Consider the following 26085-nt stretch of genomic DNA (forward strand, 5'->3'; position numbering starts at 1 on the left):
CGGCTACAAAAATAGCAAAGAATATATAAATGTATGGAGATAATGATCTGGGTAAAAGTCTTTGTGCGCTGCATTATTCTTATGCTAATAAACTAGCTATTCAGCAGCAACAATGGTCACATTCCAATAAAAGGGAAAAGCACTGAAGGAGACTGTCTTCTGCGTGTTTGTCCACTGTTGGACGCGCACGTGTGCATGCTCAGTAGGCCTGACTCCTCTCCCTTTGTGTCTACTTTTTTTTTTCTTCTTCTTTTTTTTTATCGCATTTTTCAATTTGAAGATAACACTCTAAGAATAGACATCACACAAATATGAATCATAAATCGAGGTCAGGACTGAGCCACTTTCCAAAGCAGGGAAAGGGTTAAAAGTGAAGGGAAAAAAAAAATAAAACCCAAGGAAGACCGAAAGAAGAGGAGCTCTTCCCAGCAGAAGGTTCAGTGAACCACATGTAGGTGCCCACAGGCTAATGGGCCGGTTGGTCCCTGGCTTGCCAGGTATCCAGCATGCACGTCTTACACTCCCCAGATGCACGCACACACACACCCAACCACACATTTGCCCGCTTGTCGTCCTCCAACACCCACCCCTCCCACCTTGACTCTGTGAAAATACCTCCTCCACTTTCCTCTAATCTCACCTTTTTCTCTGGTGCTGACCCGGGGAGGCCCACTTTATTCCCCACTGCACGCCAGAAGCCAGCGCTGTGATCGGAGCCTGGGCCCCTGCGCCGGTTCCCCTCTCTTCTCCTGTCTCCCTGCCCTGCCTGCTTGCCTTCCCGACGGCTCAGCTCTATTGATTTACTCCTCAAACCTATGCTGTCTGTCTCAGTTTCGCACCACTAAGCACCTAGACCCCCTCATCTGTATAACCCACCTTCTCTTTTCATTTTCTCTCACTCTCTTCTTTCTGTCTTTTCATACTTTTTATCTGTCTCCCTGTTCCATGCTACACAACTTTACACTTTGGAGGGTGAAAAAAAAGGACAAATGAAAATGAGGGCAGTGTAGGAACGGAAACACAACTTTTTTTTTGTCTCCTTAAAGCCCCTTAATTTTTAACATTTGAGTTTAATTGTTCCTTAAAGAAACACCCAGCGTCTAAATTGCTTTTTCAATCAAAGGGCCTCCTTGAATCTGATCTTTTGTTGGGAGTTCATTGGCGGTCCTTCTCTCTCCTCCCTCAGTCTCTCACTGTATGGTTACAGTCGTTAGGTTTCCTGACTGATCTCGGCGGTTGCATTAAAAACGACTGTGACAGGGAAACACGCCGCTGGTATCACAGAGGCTCAAGCATAAAAGGCCCTTTTCTGAATTGTGTAGTCTTTAACCGGCTGATGCTGAGGCATTTCCCCGGGAGATAAATCCTGTTTACATCTAGAAAGCAAAAAAAAAAAAAAAAAAAACATATTCTGTGTCACTTTAAAAATATGCACTGATGTTTGAATGTAGCATCACTATACAGTAATAAATACTATTACATAAAAGATTTCCCTTTTTACCTGCTTTTTCAATGACTCGGGCTAATTTATTGCTTTCCTGGGGTTGATCTTTCACCTTTTGTGTTTTTGACAATTGCCTCTTTAGGACTCCTTGAGGTGTTTTATTTTGGTGGGTGAACACAACCACGCGTTGCAGATTCTACCAAAGCGCCTACCTGTGAGCTAATGAGTGGCCCCATGCTGCTATCTGAGGCTGCGGTTCCTCCACCACCGCTTCTTTTCTGCTGGGGGAGAGGACACACACTGCGCCGGCGTTCTCATGTGTTGCACTCGTTCTTCCTCTAAACGGGGGATTTCTCATAATGCAAAAAAAAAAGAAAAGATCCAAAGTTGCTTGAAGCGTACAGGCGGCTGCTCTGGTACATATGTGTGTGTGTGTGTGTGTGCACGCACTCAAACCAGACATAAGTGATGGACTTTTGGGAGCTTACACCAGAAAGAAAAAAAGGGGGGGGGGGGTCACATGACCTCTTCTTTTGTGACACAAAAGCTTCCCTTTGTCACATAATTCATCAAATATTTCTCTAAAACAGCTCCTGGTTCGGCGTTCTCTAATAGTTTGCTTGCATTGAAGGAAATCAGAAGATGCAAGGCGACATCTAATGTGGACGCCTTGCTTTGTGGCGCTGTGAGAGTGCACGTGTGTGTTCAACCCCCGCCAAGCGCAGATGCATTATTTAAGATGCTGTTGTGATACTTGTGCCTGCTTAAAGGTCTCGGCTTCCTTTAAACACCACGCCACATCAGTCCACCTATGCCCCCACTTGCAGAGGAACCAGAGTGCAACCTGCTGGCGGTGGTCCACATATCAGCAGAGAAGCAAACCCCGCTGGGGAGAAAGAGAAATTGATATCCATTGATAGAGATAACCTTTGAGTTATGCATGCATTTTTCAGAGAGGAAAGATTTTCATTTTTTATTTTTCCTAGCTTATTTCTTGTTAAATCGTCTTTGTTTTTGAGTTTTCTGCTCGCCTAACGATTTAGGTAATTGCTTAGTTCCGTTCGATTCGCTCATTCTTCGAGAAACTAATGATAGAAAAATTAAAAAAAAAACAGAAAATCCAGCTTCACATTGAGATGGACATCAGACGTATTAACCATAACGCAGCCGGTTACTCCCCTACTGGTGAAGAAGCACGCGATGGAGCCCAGCATTTTAATTTTAATGCAGTTAATTATTCCTCATGCTATGCCACCAGCCATGTGTGCACAGTGAAAAAGGGAAAAGCTTTGGAAAGTAAAGGGAATAAGCGTCTGCAGAGGAACTTCAGGGCCCCTCATTACACTCTGCCCCTGGGTATTTTTTAAGCCTTTTATTTCCCATCTAATGAACTGTTTACATTTTATCTGCTTTCTAGCGCCAGATTTATTCCACTGGTCTTTGTGACATTTGTTGTACGACGCAGGAAGCAAAGAGGAGAGTTGGAGGGCATTTAAAATACAACGTATTTCCACGTTTTTATGAAAAATATCATTTTACTTTATACTAGTAAATATATTCTATGTAAATAGCCCCTTCACAATTATTCTTTAAAGTCTGGGGTTTAGTAGGAGACAAAATAAAGTAGCTATTTTTCTTTCTAAACATGCCCACAACCAAAAGTTATAATTAGATGAATGCGATTTTTTTTTTTTTTTGCAGTTTATGCTAAAGTTATTAGCATATCTGATGTGATTTTTTTTTTTTTTCCGTCATGCATATGTAATAATACCTTGACAGGCACAGATGAGTATTTTTTTTTTTTATCTGCGATCATGTCAGCAGAGGTAAAAACGTGTGTTTTTGACAGGACACCAGCACCTCCATCGCCACATTTGACAGGATGTGTAGGGTTTTAAAGGTAGGCCACTTTGCATAAAGTTAAGATGTACCTTTGTACTTCCCCTGCAGGCTTCCGGGAATAGTAGCAAGTTTTCACCCAAGATTAAAACAACAGACAAAAGACAGGCCTTTGAAAAGGATTTAAAAAGCACCTCTTTTTTTTATTGTTCATTTTCTGCGCAAGAATCTTTTTTTTTTTTTTTTTAAAGCTTTCATTCTTTTAAATTACCCAGCTTGATTAGATGTCCTCAGTTGCAGAGCTTTGTTTCCTCGTTCTGTAAATAGAAACATCCCTTTCGCAGGTTTTACTTTTTTTTCTTTCTTTTTTGGTTTAAAAAGCTTCATTTGTTAAGAAAAAACCGTCTGCTCTCCTGACCTAAAATCGAGCTTTTTGTCATTTACCTTGACATCCAAACTTGTAATCAAAATTTGCAACCACATGGAGCAGTCAGCATCACACCTGCTTACATTTGTACATCAAAAAGAAAATCTTTAATCGCTCTGGAATCTGTTGTTTTCCAGAGGGGGACTCCAAAATCTGAGTGAATACTGTAGGTACAGGGGAAGTTGCAGAGGCGCTTTTATTTCTGACATTTTCCATTCTTTGTACTCTTTATCTTCTCTCTTCTCATTGCAGAAAGCCCTCATATGTTCATCTGTAACAAACAGCTATTTAGAAACACCCTAGTAAAAAAAAAACCCGGCAACAACAAAGAACTTCCTGCACATTGTGTGAAAGCGTCGTAAACCTCGACATTCAAATCAATGCTTCTCCCAGGATTCCTTGTCTCAATTACTGGTGAAATCGTCTCCCCCTTAAGTTGCCCTGCATCTTTTAAAGATAAAACTTGACTTAAATGGAAGGAGTGGGTGTTTTTTTTCCTGGTAAAACGTGTGTTCGTCTGATGTAAATCCCTTAATCTAGTATTTAAAAAAAATTGCTGTTTAAAAAAAAAAGAAAAAGCAACCTAAAAAAGTGCAGAGACATATAAACTCCCCTTGAACAGAAGGTAGAGCTGAAAAGGTCAATATTAAAAAATAAAAGTGAAAGTTAATTAGACATCAATTGATTAAATTTATTTTATTGTACATTTAGTATTTCAGCAGTTTCAAACATAATAAAATAGCAGTCCTTTTTTGTTTTGTGGATTTTTTTGAATACCAAAATATGTTGAAGAGGATGATCTTTCAGATTTATTTTTATGTATGTTAAATTAATTAATTAAGACCTTTTTATGCCTTATTTATACATTTAAAAATCCATTTACCATTCAGCTTTTAAGTTATTTAATGTTAAAATTTAAAAAAAGAAAGAACAAATGCTTTTGCAAACTTCTGAGAAGTAAAACTCCAGATTTCAGCTTCATTTTTGTTGCGGGTTTATGAAGCTCATCTTCTCCTCTTCCTGTCAGTCGACGCTCGCCGTTTGGCTGGGGTCCCTGTGGAGAAGTGTTGTTGGGTGCGCTCTTTATCTAATGGATTTTTGTGGTCTGGGTCAATCAGGCCCTCTGCCTAGCCGGTAATTACTCCAGAGGACGGTGGTCCTCACTATCACGATAATAACATCCAAATCACATCAACCCTGACTTTCCACTCGGTGCTCCAGATTATGAGGAGAAGCAAAAAAAAAAGGCTGATGCCTGATGTGATTGGTTCAATCATAAAACTTGAAATCAAGACTTCGGAGGTTATACTATTCTTTTTTTCCCCTCTTTGAATATGTATATATACATAAAACAACTTTTTACATCTTTGACTGCTACTAGAAGGATGGTAAAAAAGAACAGCGCCTTTGTGGAAAAGCATGTTTCCACTCGGTAATTGTGCACCGATTCCCCGTGTTTGTTTTTATTTCTTCCGTTTCAATGTGTTATAAAAATAAAACGTCTGGACTTATTTTTTTTTTCCTTTCTTCTTCTTTTTCTCTCCAAGTCAATTTAAAAAAAAAAAGGCAATAAAACTAAAACCAAATTGTGTTGGGGAGAGCCGATATTTTCATTTCTCTGCTGGTGCTCGCGTTTGATTTTGCCCACCTCCTGCAGCCCTCCTAGAAACCCTGTCAAGACACTGAGAGAAAGCGAAGGAGGCTTGGTAAACACTTTCTGTGTCTGCTGCTGGTGTTTATTTAGTTTAGAGGGCATGCTAAGAGGCTGTTTTTCCATGGGTCGGGTGTCTGTAAACAAGAGGTACAACGGCAGCCCATTCTTCTAGCAACGGAGGTGGCACACTTTTGAAGTGTCTATGAAATGTGTGTCTGAGGGTTTGTCTTTTTGGGTGTTTTTTTTTCCTTTTTCTTTGTGGGACATGGTTTGATTTCATTGTAGCCTATGTGGAGGGAGTGTGTGATAGTGTTTGTGTGTGCGAGGCAGAGAAAGGGAACCCTAAATCCGATGGGCCGCCTATGGGTGATGAATTATTCCCTGTCTGAGTCACCGCATTGGTGCTATCACAGAGGCTGCCAGTGCACTGGGATGACAGCGGTGACAGACCCCCAGAAAAGATTTAGCTCTGACAAGTGATTCTTCCTCATATTACATCTCCCTGGTTCTTTTCCTCTGTCCCCTTCTCCACTGCCTCACCACGCGCACAAGATGGTGTCCCTCAACTTGTATTTGTTTAAGTGGGCAAGGTGATGGGGGCCGTCTTTTCGCCGCGTTTGAGCTGCACGGTAGACCCTGGAAGGATTCCTGGTCACAGACCTAGACATCTGCTTGTTGTCAGTACATTTCTTGTAAGAGTGCACAAACAGTAACTCGCTCACATGCGCACGCAACCTCCAAGGGTGTCACTCCGTTTGTCACCTAGTTCCATTAGGGGGCTCTCGTGCTTAAAGAATGCCTGTTGTGACTTTATTTTTCAACAGTACTAAACCATATTTTTTCTGTCTGTTTTTTTTCTCCTCTTTTTTTTTTTGTCCTTCTCCCTCATCTCCCCTTTTTGCAGAAAAGGTCACGTATTGCCTACAGTGATGAGGTGCGCCACGAGCTCCTTGGGGATGATGGCGGCTCCTCAGAGGGCCAGGTGAGGCGCTAATCAGGGGCCCAAACAACACCAGTGTGGGTGGCTGACTGGCCCCCAGGGTGAAGAAGTGGGGGCCCTCACAGGGGCCATCTTGAGCTAAAACCACACTATTGTCACCAAGTCATGTGGAAGAAACACTGTTTAATGCAAAGCTGGCTTGCCAGTGAGTGGGTTCAGGGCATATAGGACCAGTATCTGGCCAAAGCCAGATTATGGCCAACACACACACACATTTCCACACAAACATTCACATGTAAACACAATTCTATACAAATTTCAATGCGCGACCCCAGTCCCCACACTCCAACCTTCCCACAGCTGTTCTCCAGCCGAGTGTCGGATAAGACGCACAATGGGCCATCATGATCAAGGTACACATACTCAAAAATAAACACAAAAAATCCAACCGCTACATTTTTTTTCTCTGGTTGATGCCTAAAATGAAGTTTTTTATTATAAACTACTGTCTCACATTTGCTCTTTGAATACTTTGTTTTTTTACTTTTAAATTCACATATCATTTATTCTAATCCACATGTTCCTGCATTTACCATATTCTTAACATTATTTTTCTAAAAATAGGACTAGAAATACTCAAGAGCAATCAATTTATACAGAGATATCACAAAATAATTTTTTTGTCACAGATTTGAAATAGAATTGAAATAATAAAACTGTATTGATCCCACAAAGGGGAAATCACCTATATTTATTTAAAATTAAAAATATTTTTCTACTTGAAAAATATTTTAGGTGTGGTTTTTTGATAATGATTTGAATAAATGCTGAGCTGTAATAAATATTTACTCTTCACTTCTGAGTGCTCTTGTGCAAAGTTGCTGCTTGTACACCAGCAGTCCTATAATAAGGTCGTGTGACTCCAAATATATTTCCTTTAGACTTAGCTGTCAGTGTGCATGGGCTACTTTGTGTGGAAATCAGTTGAACTCCCTCACATAAAACTAAATGCTGCGAGCGCACGCCCCCCTCACACACACACACGCACACACACAAAGGACAAAAAGAAATCTTGTGTTTTTCTGGATCTCACAGTTCTTCGTGTGAGTATATTGCGATGATTCACAGCCCTACAAAGACAAATGAAACTGCTCTTTCTCCGCTTTTTTTGTCGAATATCTCTTCTATTATCATTTCAAAAGTGACCCGTCATCTGCTCATCTTAGGGACGTGTGTGTCTTCCCAGCCAAGATGGAAAAATTGCAGGATGCAGGCGGGGTAGACCCTGGACAGATCTGATATGCACATTTCAGACCAATTATGTCAGCAATAAAGTAAAATTGCATATAGATGCTAAGATTTGCTTTTAGTATGCCACATTTAATATCACGTGGATTTTCTTTTTAAAACCTCTTTTCCTGGTAAAAAATTAAAATTAAATTAAAATAGATATCCCTATTTTATTTATTCCCAAAATAATATTTAAATATGTTTGCAAATAGTATTTGCATTCATCTAAAATAAAGCAATATTTTGGGGTTTACTCAAACCTATAACATCAGAATAAAGAATTACTATCTAAAAATTTTAAGAACATTTTTAAAATTGTGCATTATTTAAAAAGGGAAAAAAAAACTATAATGTAATTATAAGAACTATTAAATAAATAACTTTGATTTAGTAGGATGTGAAAATAACACAATGTCGGATATATAAAAAATTGCTCAATTTATAATTTAGCTTTTTTTCCTCCTTTTGTAAAGTAGGATAGAATAACTAAATTATTGGAAAATGGTTATAACAGGCAATAACAATATTAATAATAATAATCATAAAATGTGATAATTAAAATTCCAGAATTCTCTCAAATATTTACTCACATATATAAACAGAAGGATTTCATGTCATGTCCACATAGAAGGTAAGTAGATGAAATATATATTTTTCAGTTTTTTTCTCAAGGTGTCAAATGTGCCTGGTTGTAATTTTTAAACTTATGGAGATAAACTTGTCTCGGTCTTGCTGTGAGTGGAGTACTCTGAACTTCAGGGTTTTGCTTTTTTTTCTGTCTCCCTTTTTTTTATTTTTTTATCTAAGACGGGAGCGATAGGAAAGGGGAAATGGTGGGGGCCGGGGCAAGTCGGTCAATTTAATTCCTGACGATCTGAAAGAGGTTAGGATCATTTCATATAGCCTTGGCTGAGCAGATCATTACCAGTCACAAATCTGTTGGTTACATGGCAAGGATTTATTGCTAAGAAAATAGGGACCCGTCATAAGTTCTAAAAATGGCGTCTTGGCCCTGCGATAATGGCTAAAGGACAATTTAATAGAGTTCGGCATTTTTTCGTTATCTGTATGCGGGCAGAGACTGAATTGGCACTATCACTCTTCTTTTTTTTTTTTTTTTTTAATAATGTGCAAGGCTACCGTTGCACATTTCTGTTTCCTCTGCATGCAGTTCACGCTCAAATGTTTCTATGCACACAAGACGCCAAGCACAAAGCAACAAATGCACACACGTTTTTAACACACGAACACTATGGAATAGTTTCGATTTCAGTCACAGCAGAAGGCTTGGCCACAAGAGATTGTGCTGGTTTGAGCCGGCACCGACCAGATTTTTCAGGCTACAAAGGAAGAAGATTACCACTTGTATCAAATTCAGAGTTGAATGAAAAAAAAAAAATCTTTTGTTTGAAAAAAAAAAAAAAAAGAATGCTGATTATCATAACAGAAAAATTGCAGCAGTGCAATTTTGAACGCTGGCTGGCGTCACAAAAACACAAGGATAGGCGCTCATGCAAGAGTAATTAGACCATTTACAATGTTCTGTATTTTCTGCAGTATATCTCTTGAGCAACATGAGCGTTGTTCGCCATATTGAAGAATACATGCCAAAGGAAAAGGAGGCAAAGCAACGAGAAGAGACGCAATAAAAGCAGCTCATATAGTTTGAACACATCCTCCACGAGGACTTACAATCAGTCAGGCAGCACAAATAAGCTAGAACAAGTTTTGTGTGGTATCCATTGACTGATGCCAGCGCTGGGGTGAGGGATCGCAGGATCTGGTGTGTTTGTTCAAGACCCGAATACCCACATCCACTGTGTCGTTTTAAACTTTGGCCTCTTCCATAATACATTCTTAGCAGGGACTTGATGCTTAACTTGGAGAGAAAAAACTGTTTCCACTCCAAAGTGCAACATCGTATTGTTGAGGAATATTTCCAGTTCTAAAGTAGTTTTTATATTTTATGTGGTTAACAAAAGGATGCTGCTATTTTTTTTTTTGTTATTGGGAATTAAGAGGAAACATAAAAAAAAAGAAAATTGAAATACTTTATATAAGGGCATTATACATTAATGATACATTATTTAAGTTTACCATTAGAAGTTCTAAAATTAGAGATCAAGATTAGAAATATAGAATAGGATGCCAAAATATTAGATATATATTAATTCAATTTTAAATCTATGACTTTGAGGATGAGAAAAATAAAAAGTTATCATTGAATAGGAACCTTTTTTTTTTACTTTTAAGCAAGGATTAGAATTTGAATTTAGCAATAAAAAAAATCTAATCAATAATAAGGTATTGCTTGTAATTTTTGCACAATCCCAAAAATTTAAAAAACAAACAAGTTTGTACTTTTTGTAATATTTTTATGTTTGGTCCGGAAACATTTAACTAAACATAAATAAATGAAAAACCAAATAATGTTGCATTCTTACCAAAGAACAATATTTCCTTTTTTTCAGTCCTAACAGTTAGACGTGCCAGTGAAGTAACCTTTTTAATTGTGATAGGCATAATTAATTTCAAATGGGATTAAAGGCCTCCCTCAAATGTCTGTTTTATTATCAGAGATGCACGCCTTTCCAGGATGGGGAATAGGAATTGCATTTTTTATTTACTTCACTTTACATTTGCAATTCTCTATCATCAAAAATGTATTACCATGCTAAGATTCATTTTTCATCATTTGTGGTTGTCCCAATACTAAGCAGCACTGTCTACAAGCGTAGCTTTACATGACTTTCTGTGTGTAACCTGAACAGCACTCCCACTCAGATTGAGAAGTTGAATGAAATATTGATATCATATCATCAGCAAATAGAGGTAAAACTATTGCAATTTAATTTGAAAGAGTAAACATCTCTTGAAATTATTTTTCATCTTCTGCATTGCTGTCTGATCTTCTGAGGTTTGACTTCCTTAACACTTTATTTTGAAATGCCTGCTGAGTGATCTGGTCTCTTGTTTAATGTGACAGCAACAGGACTTGATCTTTGTTCGAAATAGTCTATTAAAATGGCATGTTTAGTTGTGTTTAACATTTGGAAAAAGCCTCGACAAACACATTAAACATGCAAACACAAAAAATTGTCTAGGGTTAAGTCTGCTTTTATTCTGATCTACTTGCCTTTTTTTTCCTGCTTTTATCTGTCCTTCACTCTTTCTATATTTTCTCTCTTCTTTTGGCTTTCATGATGCAGTTGATAAAGTTGCGTGAAGAGGTAAGTGCTTCCCTCCTTTAACAATTTAAATTCTGCTTTCCCACTGAAATTTCCATTTGCCCTCTCCAGTCTGGTAGAAAATTTAAATCAGTTAATTTGGACACTTTGCATGTCTGATTGAACAGCTTCAAGGCCAAACCACAGATAATGAGTTCATTAAGGGCCAGTTTCCCAGCTCCATCTCCCTTACATATTACAGAGTGAAGATGAGATTTTCTTATTGATGCACCCATTTGAAGACAAATACTAGGAAACTCAGTGCGGCTTAATGTAACTTTAATTTCAGAGCCCAGCAATGATCAGAAGTCAAACTACTTCTTATTTTCAAGTGGGACTGTCAATTTTTAAAAACGTTTTTCATTTTTTTCTGAATGGGGTAGATTAATTTGTATCCTTCACTTTGTCCAAAAGAGCAATAGAGGGTTTTTTGGCTTACTATCGTGTATTAAAAAGCTATACATGATAGTGTAAGGGTGTATTTTTTTATGCAATATACCGAATTATGACATAGGATTTTGCATTGAAAATATACAGCTTCTATTTCAAATAGTAAAACCTAATTATTTTATAAAAGTGGCTTTGTGAAGATGTTGGTGTCTTACCTGACAAGATAACAGTCAGTTGGGTCCTAATTTATTGGATAAATGTAAGAAGTATTATAGCAAAAACCAAGCTAATTTCTATATTTGGAATTAAATGATCTAAAACCTAAATATTTCACATTGGTTTTGTGCTATTGCATATGTTTTTCCCTGTACTTTCTATAAAAGGTATAGATATATTTTTTACTTTTCTCTGTCCCGCTATTTCTTTATCGGACAAACAGCTGCAAAACTTAGGTTTTGCTTCAATCTCTTTAAAAACAGTTGCTTAGTAACTTTTGTTTAAAAGAAAACTAATTTGCTTTGTGATATAGCTAAATGACTCTTACAATCAATCGCTTACATTACAGCTCAAGTAACCCTTGTGCTGTCCTAGGCACTTTAACATTGGGAGTTGGGTCATCTAGACCCACCAGACAGTGCGCTGAACCTTTTTTCTTCAATGATCTGTGAACCTCACTGGTGTCCATGATTACATGAAATCTTTCCACCTTTATCCACCTTTGTCATGGTAAGGGTGGGGTCATCTAACATAGCACAAGGGTTAACTGTAATATTTGCAAAGTATTGCCTACATATTTACTATAACATTCTGGTAAATAGTTTACTTCTAAATAAGTTATAGATTGAGTGAACACAACCAATTCTATATTTTGCCATTCAATTGAAATCGACAATGGAAAAGTTACTCTTTAGTAAAAAAAAAACAGCTTTTAGCTGCAACTGATTCATTTTAATCATACGATTGTTTAAAAAAAAAAAAAAAGCTTTTTGTACTTTCCTAAAATATGGATTTACTTCAAATTTGTATTTCTCTAGAATAAGGAACATTTTTTAACTTTTACTTTTTAATCTTTTATATTTTTATCCACTTCCTGCCACCCTGGGGTTCAGAAAGGATCTCTAGTGATCTCATTGTGTGTTTTTTTCCCCTTTTTTTTGGGATTGTCCACTCCTCTCACACTGACTTGATCTAACGCCTTCATCTTTATTGCTGTTTTCCACCCTCCTGCTCCTGCATTTGAAGGAAAGGCTGGCACAGCTTATACTCACTTATGTCTTGCTTTTAAAAAACTACATTTTTTTTCCTCCTGCAGCTGAGAAACATGTTTAAATATTTAGCACCTATATTCACAGCTGTTTGACACTTGTAATTCCTCGTCTTACAAGTCCCAAACAAACGGCACAGAAGATCACACAGTCAGTCTGAATCACAGCTGTCATCATTATTCACTTTGACTCTCCCCCACCCTTATTGGAATAATAAGAAAATCATCTGAACTTTGGAAAATTGTGATAGTAACTGCCTGTGTTTGATATTGAAAAAAGGCAGGAGAATGCAAAAAGAGGAGAGAGATTTCTTTTGAGCTACAGCAGCATTGTTCTGGGGCTCCCTGTTAATAACTTACAACTGAGGAGGGTTTCTTGATGCAAAAAGCACAACAGAAAAAAAAACAACATCTTTTTGTTCCTAAGAAGATCTTTGTTCAAAATGTAGGTGTCAGATAAAAAGGCTTCCATAGGTAGAAATGGCAGTAGTGGGGTGTTCCAGTGCACTCACAGATTCACTATATTCATCACCTGAATTTAAATCCTTTTATTTTGAAACTTCACAGTCCAATCAAGTATATAATTTGATAAAATCTTTTCGTTTTTAAAGTCAAGGGCATGTTTGAAACTCAAAAATCTATTAGTTTTAAAAACACCACAGTGATTATTATAGGTGTTAATACAATTTTTACAGATTAAATGAATATTTTATGGTTTTTAACACCTCCGTGTTTAACAGAAATCTTTTCCAAAGAAAGAAAGTTTACCTTATTTCAAACGGGTTCAAGATCAGAAGCACGCAAGCCACAAAAAAGGATAAATTCCAAGAATCTAAAAGAAAAATGATGAACCATCAGTTTTGCAAAGCATTTAAATCCTTCCCAGATAAAAGAAGAATATTAACAGCATAACATTTCGTGAACATTGGAGCATTTTCCATCACTCATGAATCAAAAATAACTGGTGTATAAAATAGTAATGTTTGCAAGGGGAATAATTTATTGCCCATAGTTTTATTGACTCGACTTCACTTAAAAAGTTCATGTGTTAATGTGTGAGTTTAGTTTTACCTCATCATATGTTAGAAGAAACACTAGTTATGAGATGCTACCGATATGTCAATAACCTGTGGTGGCAGTGTTATGATATGGGGTTGGTAAAGTCGGCCAAGAAAACGTTGGACATCAGTGATGTACCAAAATAACTGACGTTCCATTTCTTTGTCTTAAAAGACCATGATTCTGGATGACTAGTGCATTCTTGATTACCAGTGACTAGTGCACTTGAGTCTGTTGGAGTCTTAATTGACAAGCATTTTGGAAATCATGAAAATAATTTTCCACTATGAAATGGCTGAAACATAGTAAAGATTTTAACCCTGCTTAGAACCTTTGGGATTTGGAGGAAAAGGGTTCTCAACCCCCTACTCTAATAACAATTATGTTTTTGGTGTTTTTAACATGTTCTTGTGGTATTTGTCTCACAATGGGGACATATATGAAGAAAATTAAGCTAAAAATTGAATTGCTGAGTATATCTTTATTCAAATCGTTGTGAATCAGGAATAGATGAAAAAATGCTGATGAAAAAAGCTTGTAGATGTGACGTAGGTGGTCCAGTTGGCAGGCCAAAAGCTCCCTGATCTACTACATTCAGATGCATCCACTTACAGACAAATAGATACATGAACGTCTTTGTTTACCTCATCCGAGCTGGCATCTAGCTCAGAACTGTACGGGTATATAGCTCCGTAGGTTGGGGTTGCGAAGGGCTGTAAGCTAGCCGGAGAGTGTTAACAAAGGGATGATGGAAAATGAGGGCAGGCATACGCCAACAACTACAAAGGGAATTTTCAATGAATTTTTGCCGTGCTGCAGAAACTGTTTTAGAAAACGAAATAGGTTTTTTTTTGTTTTGTTTTGACTAAAATGGCATAATCGTAACTAAAAGACCATTGGGGACGGCTTTTAAAATAGATCAAAGGATGATCTGAGTGGGACTTTAACTCTTGAACACGAGCTCAACTACAGTGTACAATTTGTAAATCTTAACAGTTTTTCTTGAGTCAGTTTACCAGTCTACCCTGTGGTGAAAGATGCTTAGTTTTAATTCTGGAAGCTATTTTTCATTACTTTTCATTGTGTCATCTCCTGTACACGGTCAGATTGTTCCATTATTAAGGCCATCATTGTGCCATTATCAGATTATTAGTAGCTGAACTCTCACCCTTACCTTCAGGTTCTTTCACTGCCAAACTCGTTTTACATTATTCTAATGATCCTACAGACATATACTCTGCTGCCACTATGAGCCCCCCATCTTCCCCCCAGACCCTCTCCCACCTTCCGCACACTCCCATCCTCACCCTCCCTTCCCCCTGGCCCTAAAAGAAGTCGGAACGAGAGAGAGAAGAGAGAGGGAGAAATTCAGGAGGAGAAAGCTTTGAAGTGGCTTTCCATCGTAGCAAGTCTACCGGCCGTCTCCCCGAGACGTGTCACCTTTGCCGAGAGGGAATAGGAAAATCACGTTTCGAATGGTAATGATAACATACTAATCACTTGAGCTCTTTGAAGAACCCAGGGAGTATGCTACTCTGTCAGTATCCCTGGCTGCCTGATGCTCCCAAGCACACACAAGCAGTGCAGCCATGGTCTAGGTGTATTACTTCAAGCAATGCATGTCAATACGTCTGCTCTGTCTTTACTGATCCATAGGGGCTCATTATAGGCCAAATTTGGTAACCATTTTCCCACCTACCAGCACACTGCCACTGTCTGTGTTGGGGCTGCTACATCTTCCAACCCATGTAACCCACCCTGTACAAACCTAACCAACCATTGTGCCAAAAACCCAGGATCCTTTTGCGTCCATTCCTAATCGCCATGTTCTTATCTGTTTTTGCACATTTTATCAATCTCTTTACTCACCCTCCAACCACTCAGTCCTTCCACTGCCCCATCTTTAACTATTAAGAGTGTCTGCAATTTTAAGTGACATCTGTCAGCAGCATGAAGAAAAGGAAATGAAGGATGGAAAGAAGTTCAGAGGGAGTTTTCTCCTCCCTGCTCTTTTCCCGTCCCTCTTGTTGTCAGACTTTGAAAAGTGTGTCGCTGGCTTTTTTTTCTTTCTTTCTTTTTTTTTTCTTACTTTAACATTTTTCATTTCCTCTGAGTGATTAACTGCTACATATTTTGACAGCCCAACCAAGACCTGAGATTTCAGTTCCTCCCCTGTCCTCTTCACTCATGTGATATGCTTACAACCCTGTCAGTCAGTTGGTTGGTTGTCATTCATTGGGCTGCTTTTGAGTATCAGAGTTATTACATCTAATCAGTTTTTTTAACAGGCCACTTTAGTTAGACCATCAAAACCAACAACATTTGAGTAAACATTTAACTCTTCTGTGATCTAGCTGTAGGGCGCACTCTTCTTTGGGTTCAGCATTTTGAACATTCCTACAAAGTTTGTTGAGATAGCTATGTATGCTGTGTATGTATTAGACTGTAAATGTATTTCAAATTCTTTTAAATGAATGCTATTTTGACACTAAGGGAAAACATATGTTAAAAAAATGTCCAACTTAAAAACCCAGAAACATCTTGGCCAGTTATTAAAATAAAATTAAAGAGAATAAACTTAAAAAATGTGTCAAAACCACTATGAGTCTGTGTTGCATGTTAAACAAAGTAAATACTGTATTTTATTTTATTTGTTGAAAAAAAATGTATCATGTGAACGTTATCTAAAAAACTATTTATTGTAAAACCCCAAAACTGTGGCAAAAGCAAAATCTTTTTAAATGTATACGGTATGTTTAAGGATCAGGGTGAACAGGTTATAGCTTTTTTTAAGTTTTTTTAAGGACACAGATATCTGACATTTATAGAAGAAAACAAAATACACTTTTAGTCAACAGGTTGTTTCTTTTCAGGTTTTTGTTTGCTATATTTGAGTTAATCATCTGCAAAAACAACGGCCCTATACATGGTTCCTAGGGGATTCCTAACAAACCGGGTGAAATGATGCTCTCAACATAAAATAATGACAATTTGGTACATTACTAAACTATGATTTAACTTTCAAAAGAAAAAAACGACCATCTAACTGTTATTTTAACATTTTTTACCATTCAGGTATTTTCTTAGTTTACCCAATGAAATCCATTATTAAAAAAGAAAAAAAAACTTTTTTTCTCTCTCTCACCTGGATCCATTTTTTATTATTTTGTAGCAATAGTAGCATTTTATTTTTTGATTTTTATTTGCACTGATAATACAGTTATGTTTGATAAAATAGGCAAACGTTTAAGGAAATGTACAAAATTTGAATCTTTTTTGGTCATTTAGATTCCACAGGATTTTCTTTGGATTTTTAAAATCAAAAGAAAAAGTTGCTATCATGTAATAATACTTTGTGTAACTGAGGACTTGCCTGTCAAACAGTGCAGTGAGGCAACAAGACTTCCAAGCAGTTGCTCTTTTTATGTCCAAGATGAGGCAGCAGCCTCCATTACATCGTCTGTCTGTGTGTGAATTTTCATCAGCATACAACATACCATCACCCCTTGAAGGTTATTTCCACCCTGGTTGTATTTCTGTGGCACTGGTCTCTGTTTAGGTGACAGCGTTGATGTGTTCCTTTGAAATCGGTCCCAGCCCACTCAATCAATTTTTATTTTCTGATTTTTGTTTTCTTTTGCTGCTATTTATTTACCCCCTCCATTTGTTGCAGAGAGCGCATCTGTTGGACAACACAGAGAGGCTGGAAAGGTCATCGCGGAGACTGGAGGCTGGCTACCAGATAGCAGTGGAAACTGGTGCGTATTCTGTTATGGATTGGAATAGATTGGGGTGTTGGTGGGTGGGAGTTGAGGATGTTGGCGAGGATGAGTGAGCGACAGCAAATTGTCTTGCTCATATGCGTAGTGGGAGGATTTGTGTGTGTTTATATGAGTGTGTGTTGGAGGAGGGTGTGAAGGTAAAAAAAAAAAGAAAAAAAATTTTCTTTTTCCTTGACGACTGATGACATTTTGGGGGGAACATCAAAGACGAGCCAGGGAGGTAGAGGGAGAAGTGTACAGGCGACAGATCGGGTGCTGCATCTCCTTGCTCTGCTCCTGAAAATTCAAGCATCACTATGGCGGCGTGCGATTGTTTGTGTTGTGTATGCAAGCAAATCAGGCCTTTATTTTCTTTTTTGCACAAATAAATAGAAAGTATATGAAAATAAATATTATGAGCATTTCTGCCAAAGTTCTTAATTCAGTTGTGCATAAGAAAGAGAAGAAAAGCATATCACTTTCCAAATAAACTATCTGTCTAACCTTCTTTTTTCCTCATTATCAAGGGTGGTTTAATCTTAATAGAGAAGAAAATATCATTGGGATTTTAAATAGATTGAGCCAGTTTGCATATGTTTTTTCTTTCTGTCTTCTTCCATCCCGACAGTCACCACATTATTGAGGCACAGTCTATTCCTCAGAGATATATCAAAGCTTATTCTTGAAGAACCAACCAGCTTTTCGTGGCTTCCGCTGTAGTTTTGAAAAAGGTTTGTCAATTTACACTATAATCGAGTGGTGGCTGGTACAAGCGACATTGGCAGATTTAATAATTCAAGTCAAGGAAGGTTCGCATGCGGACTTTCAGCTTTTGATGTCCTTTGTGACATGCATTTACAAATTCATAAACATGATCTGCATTCTCTGCTTAAAAACCTTAATTCTGAGGATTCTGCGACATCCAGTAGAATTTTTTTTTTTCCCCACCTCTCCTCAACCGTGTCTTTCATTGTTACTTTCTTTTCCATCATGTGCCTCACAGCTTGGTGTTTTGCTGAGAATTTTGGTCCCGGCTCAACACTGCTCAGTACATCATGGGTCCAGCAGTTTGTCCTGCTGTTGTCAGCCACATGCCCCTTGACCTCGTGACATTGCCGGCTGTCTGGTCCGCTGTGCGTGAGGCTAGCTAAGAACAATGCGCATTTATCCTGCCCCAGTCCCACACACTTGGCTTTCCTCACACCAGCTGTGGGGTGCGTTTGTGGTTTGGCGGGGAAGCTTCGTCCCGTCTTTAATCCGTGACCCCTTCTTTACTCTGCTGTCGATATCGGCCCTTCGCTTAGATGCACAACCTGAAATGCTGATGTCTTCAGGTCAAAGAAGGAATACATCTGCTTTTGGAATGCAGATACATGGGGATACGCCGCTCTATAACAGACAAACAGCAGACATTTGTAATATCCAATGGGGTCCTACACTTAGACAGTTATTTATTTGGCATCTTTTACCTAAATATAACCAACTTTATATTTCTTTTAGGAGTTTTTTAAACATTTTTTAGTAACTGTTGTGCCTTTAACTTGAAAGTTTCCTATACTTTAAGCACTGATATTTCCTGGCGGATACTTTTTAAATGATTTTATACCAGAACAAAAGCCAGTTTTATTGTGATTCTGTCTGCAATATAAACAAGAAATTGCAAATAATACGCAAAGATATATAAAAAAAAAGTTTATTTAAGTACAATATTAAAATGACATTGGAGGTAGGTAAGAGGTAAAGCGCATGCTTTCCATCTTGAGACTAATTAAAGGATTTAGTGTTTCTCCAATCAGAAATCATCTAGTTATTCTGCGGATACTTTTGTTGCAAAACTCTCCTTTTTTTATGACATCTAAGCTTTTTCCTTTGTGTAGGGAACATTTTAGTGCCATTATTTTGCAGTAATTCAAAGTTGCATTCTCCATTAGCAGTGACACAGTGACCCTTAACAAAAAGCAGTTGACCAGCTGGAAGAAGAATTTAATGGCACTTTATTTCAAAGGGACAAATTCTGAACAAAGCAATTCTGTTGAAACTCAGCCTTTTCACGTATAGATCTCTCCGTCGCCTACAATATCTTTTTTAATGAAAAGGGATTTAAAAAGCCAGGATGCTTCTGGGTCACGTTTAAGGAAGAAAAAAAAGATAAATCTTGTTTCTTAGAAGAAGAAAAGAAGAATGTTGACACAAAACCATTTTATCATAGATATTCATAGATATTTCAACATTTTTTTTCTCTCTTCTCAATGTCACCCATGTATTTGCTGAAAACAAAGACTTGCCAAAAGCAGTGAGAGCCATCTGGGGGATCTAGAGAAGACTCTTTGGACATGCAGAGCTATTTTCCCCACATTCACCCTGAAGAAGCAGAGTTCCTTGTTTGTCTCATAAATAAAGTATAGAAGTTCATTAGTGAGGAGCCCTGACTTAAAAGCCTTTGCACAGCATCCAGCAAACACGAGAGATAGCTTAGTTAAAGAGAGCAGTAAATAAAGGGGTAGGGCATGCAGTTAGCCAATTTAAAGATATTTGAGTCAAGAGCATTTGAAATGCCCAAATCTGGAGGCTTGTCAAACCTGGAGAGTGATGTTAAATCAAAGGATTGTCAAAATCTGGTCCTGCTCTTCATATTTTTAAGGAATTTGAATTATTTATGATATGTTTTAAAATGGCATATCAAACTAGAAATCACACTTGCAACAAATAGCTATTCCACCTCTTAAATCCTATTTTTATGGTTGCATGTTAACTGACGGACTGATGGTTCCTTCAAGGTCTGACTGAGTGGAAAAACCAAAGAAAACGGATTTTAATCAACTTTAAAGCAATAGCTGCAAAGTTGAAATACCCTTTTTTTATTTTCCATCGTTCATAGTATATTAATTAATCAATCCCATTATTGATACAGTACCTTAACACGATCCCATATAAACAAGGTACTGTGTATTAAAAATCTAAATATTAAAACGGCAATAAAACAGTAAAAATTTAGAACTCAATAAAATAACACATAAAAAACTAAGGTTGGAATAACATCTTATTTTTTTAACATGTATAATAACAAAGAAGTTGTTAGGTAATAATTTCAATTGCAAAAACATATCTAAGACTATATTGAATGTAGATGTAGATTTTGAGTTTTCTATAAAAAATGCAACTCTGTTACAAAATAGCATGGCAATTTAATCAAAATAAGCTTCAATGAAATTTAAACCATCTTTACACGTCATAAATATAAAAAATCAAAACTTGGAAACTCTGAGGGCTGTATGTAGTCAACCCTACAAAATAAAACAGCTTATTAGGGATTGATTTCAGCCCCATTTAGATAAGCGGAGAGGGTCAGGTTGTGGCCCCGAGGGCCCCCAGCCCAGTCCAAAGTTCACAACATGGCAGGTAGAGAGCAACACCACAGGCCATCAGCTTTATTAGGATGGAGATAATCTGATTAAAAATGGTCAATCAAAGGTACTAGGGACTCAGTCAAGGTCCTGGGGATTTGATTCTTTCTCTCCCTCCTTCTTTTTTTCCTTTTTCCACTCTCACAATCGCTCCCTCTTTTTTCTGATAAATCATTGAAGCGACCAACAAAGTGGCAACCGTCGCTGTTGAGCTAAGCAGCCCTACAGTTGTCACCAAGGCAGTCGTGCGAGGACCCTGTGATGATGTGATGACTATATTAAAGAGTACATCAATTTGTTTTAGAGCAGTTTGATTTTCAAGTGCAGTGGTATTAAAAGACAGGGGGGAGGGCAAGCATGGCAAACGGAATTCCAGCGGCAGAGCAAGGGGTACGGGGACATCAAGAAATAAATACACAAATAACAGTTACCAAAAGGGAGCAAAAAGTGTTTTTGTTAAAATAAAAAAAGCAAAAAAAAAAAAAAAAGACAAGTCTTCACGGCTTTCTTTTGAAGCCGAGTGCAGCTTTGAGTCTTGCTGAGAGTCCATGGGTGCTGGAGTGGCCCAGTAACACAGTACACGTTTGTCCCGACTCTCTATCTCTCCCCCTCCATCTTCGTTTCTTTCTCTTCTTTACTCCCGCTTGCTTTCTTTCTCCCCGCTTCCTCTAAAGATCAGACTCGAGGATTCTTTTGGTGCTGGGCCACCAAAGTGGCGCCTGCTTCTCAAATCCGTGAGAAAACACTTAACAAATGACATAATCAGCTTTATTTACAAACCTGCAGTTACACCTTTACTTGACTGTTTCATTAGCTCTCCTAGCAAAAATTTAGTTCTGTAGTATTTAATTATAAGACGGAAGTATTGGACCTTTTTAAACATAATAATTCTAATCTGTTTACATTTTAAAATGGGGAAAAATTCATGTGAATTTTTGAGATTTTTCTTTTTTTCTTAATCTGAAAGGATAATTCTAGATTGAAATGTATATTTTAAAGGTTCATTATACAATTCATTCCAGCACATAACAATACTTGTAACTTTGTTCTACAGTCACTACATAGGTAAAAATATATACAGAATATATGCAATCATTTCTATTAATATCTAGCCCAGTCTTTTGTGTGCTTTATTTTAAAGTGCAGTCTCTTTCTTGTACAAGCTTCAATATTTAAAGCATCTTTCTTTTTTTTTTTCTTAAAGGACGTTTGGTAAAGCCGATTCCTTGAGGTACAGAATAATAGATCTTTTTTTGTAGGCTGATACAATGGGTGCACTGCGTTGTGTTCAAAAAGAATATAAAGTTATTTGATAATTGTTTGATTAGCTAAGGCAAGAGCGGAGACTTAAATATTTCACAGCTTGAGTTTTCTGCTAATGAGAAAGGAGGCGCTCTAAAAATATTTTAAATGTTGGAAAAAAGGTTTTCCTGCTGCGTTTTAAAATGAAAATAAGGTTGGTAAACATTTCGAAAATTTCACGTTAAACTACATTTTCTATATATATGCTTCAACGCACAACATCTTGTTCTGAGAAAATCTAGCCGTGGGTGAGCTGTTTATCGGTAAACCCCCGATGGATGAAAGGCGCAGCAATAATGATTTTTTTTTTCTCCTAATCGGACCTTGTCAGCAAGGCGTCTTATCGTGGAGAGGAAAATGACACCGATCCTATCGAAGAGCCTGGAGTCCGAGTTGGCGGCGTGTGTCTCCCCCCCAATCATCGCCGGCCATGGCCCAGCCATATCTAGCGCCGCCACAAACGGCGAGCGTCGCTTTTTTCATGTGGACTTCAAAAACGTCGCGAGTCATTAAAATTGCACCCACGTTCGGCAGCAGGGATCAGCCGCTCTGGAGCGAAAATGGGATGTGGAAAGAGGAGACTCACTAAATGTGTTAATTCCATCCTCACATGTTTACAGCTTAATTTTAATCTGTTTGAGGGACAAGGAGGGGTGGAGGGACGATTGGAAAGGGGGGCAGGGGAGGCGGTGAGAAAGCTTCGCGCTGCAATAAATCGCCATTATCTTTGACACCCTAGGACTCAGCTGTTCCAGGGATTTAGGGGTCCACTGGCAACAGTGTATATCGTAGGGCATGAAAACACTGTTTACGCTTGAACTGCGGTAGCTAAGGTGCAATCACCAGTTTTCGGCTACTCAGACAAAAGGGCTTGCCCGCACAATGGCCAGCTAGCACACGGACCCTCAATGGAAGAGCTGAACCAACAAGACTCAAGTATGTGTTGGTGAGCGAGCTCCTGCTCCCTGGATCCGCTTGGACAAATCTAGACTTCTCCCCGTTTAGACAGAGTTCTATCGCAAGTTTCCAGTCGCTAGCTAAGACAAGACATGACTTTTTAATTTAAAACCTAGAAACACATCTGTGTACATTTAAAGAAACATTTGACTGAATATAAACTCCTGGCAAGATTTCCTACATAAAAAACAAGTTTCAATCCCCATTTCATACAAAAATACACCTTTAATCGTCTCTGTTGGGTCTCAATAGACGTCTTTTAATAAAATAATTGAAAATTCATACATTTTTATCATTTATTAGTCAAAGCCAACAGTCTGTAACTTTTTAGGGTAATGATCTGACTAGAAAGCTTAGTAGAGCTTTACAGTTAGTCCCGACAACATTCCCGTCATAAATCTTAATTTGTCCATTTTGACCCATTATACAAATGGTATTAGATAACATTAAGTTTAAATTTTAAGAAAACTGGTAAAATAAAAGAGAAGTAAAGTTTTTATTTGGGAAAATATTTTTTTTTAACTGAAAAACCTCTGCACCACCAGAGCTAACACATTTTAGGGTAAACTGTAAACCACAACAACTATGTTTCAAACAAACAATTCATATATATATATATATTTACCAATCTAAATTTCAATAATACACTGTGTCCTTGCAATTCTGAAAGGTCATTTTGTAAATTGGTCTATATTCTCGAATCAGACTCCATTCAAAGTGTTTATTGATATAATCTAATCCTTATCCTGAGATACAAAACACCCTCCAATTGTCAGATAGTGGGTATGCCACTATATCTTTAAGGACACCCTTATCCTAACCTTAAATAAGATTTTTCTTTCTCCCCCTCTTCTATTTTGAGGTTGCAGTAACTAAAAAGATGCCCCCTGCCTTGGTGCACGGAGGAGAAAAAAGTGTGGCATTGACCTCTGGCTGACAGAGAAAACTAAGTAAGAGGGGGAGATAGAGGGGAAAAAAGAGCGACGGAGGGGAGAGAGCTAAGACAACAACTGTGAAGAACCGCACAGGGTTAAAGAAAAACTGTTTCAGAAGGAAATGGGAGACAAAAGCAAGGACTCGAAGCCCCCGTGGGCACTTTAAAGAGCCAGTACATCTAAAAAGCTGAAATATTAAAAAAACGGAAAGGGAGTACCAAAAGGAGAGAAAAAATCAGAAAAAGAGAAATTTAGTAAAAGAGCGGAGGAGAGGGAGATATGTGCCACCATGTCACCTGAGGACGTCTATCCGAATATTTCATTCAGTAATGAGAATGATGTTTTGAATGACAAAAACGGATGACATTCAAAACCCTGAAAAGTAAAAAAATATATATATATAAATTGTTAAGATTAAGCTCTGCTGAAGAACAAAAGCCGTTTAAAAATGTAATTACTAGTTTTTACAGAGTCTACATTTACTAAAAATATTCAAACATGAATATACACACGCCAAAAAGCATTTGTTCAAACTGTTGTAAAGACATGCTGCAACAAAGCTGTACATCTGCAGTGAACTTAGCTGAAATGCATTGGTGGCGCTTTTTGATGCAGATTCATCTGCTATTTTGGGTAGAAAATGACCAGAATTTGTCTACATTTATATTTTTACTTTTATTTATTTATTTATGTTTATTATGTGTGTTTATTGAATTTCACAATGGCAAGATTTTTTGTGGTGCATGAACTTTTAATTTTTAATTGAGTTAGATTTTTTGTGTTTTCTTTAAAGAGATCCAAAACAGTAAAACATTTATGACTTTATAACTTTTACACTTTTTAAAAATTTTTTTTTTTTTGAGGGAAAATGTCTAAACTAAAAGCGCACTTTCTAAAATTGGAAAATTATTTTTAACTTTTATTTTTTTTTAAATAAATGAGAGTATAGTCCTATCTTAAAGCAAATTAAAAGAAATAATTCATCAAATTTGCATTACTTAGATATATATATATATATGTCTATATATGTTTGTAAAGTATACTTCAAAAAAACGTAAAAAAAACTTTGTTTCAATGTGCGACAAATTCACATTTTACGTCTACTTTTTTTTAAGTTTCAGTGATTTGACGTTTAAATGGAAGACTTGTGTAATTCAGGACTAACAGTATGTTTTAACAAGTAAATAAGCCTAACAAGTATTTTATAGCTGGCTACGGTAAATATTTTATTTAAAGAACTTTTTCACCTTTTGGGGTGTATAGCTGGTTATTTGCTACTTCAGCCTTTCACTTTTTTTTCTTTGATTTATACATTCTGAACATTTTACAGTACACTTTGATTATATAATGCAGGATTTGTTGATAAACTAAATACATAAATTTGCAGCATGAATTAATAAGAGTCTAACTGAACAGAAATATTCAATACTATGATATAATTTTAAGACAATAGTTTTATAAGCTCATTATCATTTTGTTTTCACTGTTGAACAAAATTGCTGAGCCAACCCGTCATCTCCACCCTAAAATCTGACTTTGGCTGTTTGAAACACAATGAAGCCCATTAGTCACCTCCGTTTGTCCTCGCAACTCCTCCGCTCAGTGGCAATCACACCTCCCCTCCACTGTCAAAGGAGCCTTCTCTCAGGCCGCTCCATACCCATCAGAAGGGATTGTCCGCCCGTTTAAGACACCCGGGGTACATGAAACGGAGCTGAGCCCAGATGTCAGCTGGTTGCCCCATCTGCCAGTCAGTAGGATGGTAAAGCTTTTGTCCTAGGGGGTAACCTTAGGAGTGCTGTGAGTGTGTTCCAAGTGTGTGTGCTTGTTATGAGTCAGGAAATCATATCACGGAGCAAAACTGCCAACTTGACCAAAAATAGACAAAGTTAAAAATTAAAATCTGCTTGGTTAGATCAGGTTAAAACAACTACTGTTTGGTACAATTTATTTATTTTTGAACTGGCAGTCATTTCAAGGCAAATATAAGAAGGTCCCAAGAAATTGTCCTTGACTCGATGGAAGTTAATTGGTCTCATTTCAGATCTGCTCACTCTACATAGAGCTCAGTTGGTGAGGCATTTTAGAATTTTAAATTGCCTGAAGCTTATTTTTACTCGTTTTTTTCAGTTAAATATCATAACCTTGATGGTACAAACAGTTTGACTTTCATGTAAATGAACCAAAGTGGT

The 26085-nt window shown here is 37.4% G+C and overlaps 1 protein-coding gene across 4 annotated transcripts in view; it reads left to right on the forward strand.

Moving 5' to 3' along the window:
• vti1a (vesicle transport through interaction with t-SNAREs 1A) overlaps window positions 1–26085 on the forward strand; it is a 101891-nt gene that overhangs the window by 13242 nt on the left and 62564 nt on the right. For 2 of the 4 annotated variants that reach the window (XM_011488208.4, XM_004080388.5), the window contains exons 4-6: window positions 6269–6346; window positions 10804–10824; window positions 17208–17292. In XM_011488208.4, the coding sequence (XP_011486510.1) occupies window positions 6269–6346; window positions 10804–10824; window positions 17208–17292 (184 nt within the window). The remainder of the gene's footprint in view (window positions 1–6268; window positions 6347–10803; window positions 10825–17207; window positions 17293–26085) is intronic. The other 2 variants (XM_011488209.4, XM_004080387.5) reach the window with 1 other exon arrangement.

Source organism: Oryzias latipes, chromosome 19, assembly GCF_053564925.1.
Source record: "Oryzias latipes strain Hd-rR chromosome 19, Olatipes_Hd-rR_3.1".
Classification (NCBI taxonomy): domain Eukaryota; kingdom Metazoa; phylum Chordata; class Actinopteri; order Beloniformes; family Adrianichthyidae; genus Oryzias; species Oryzias latipes.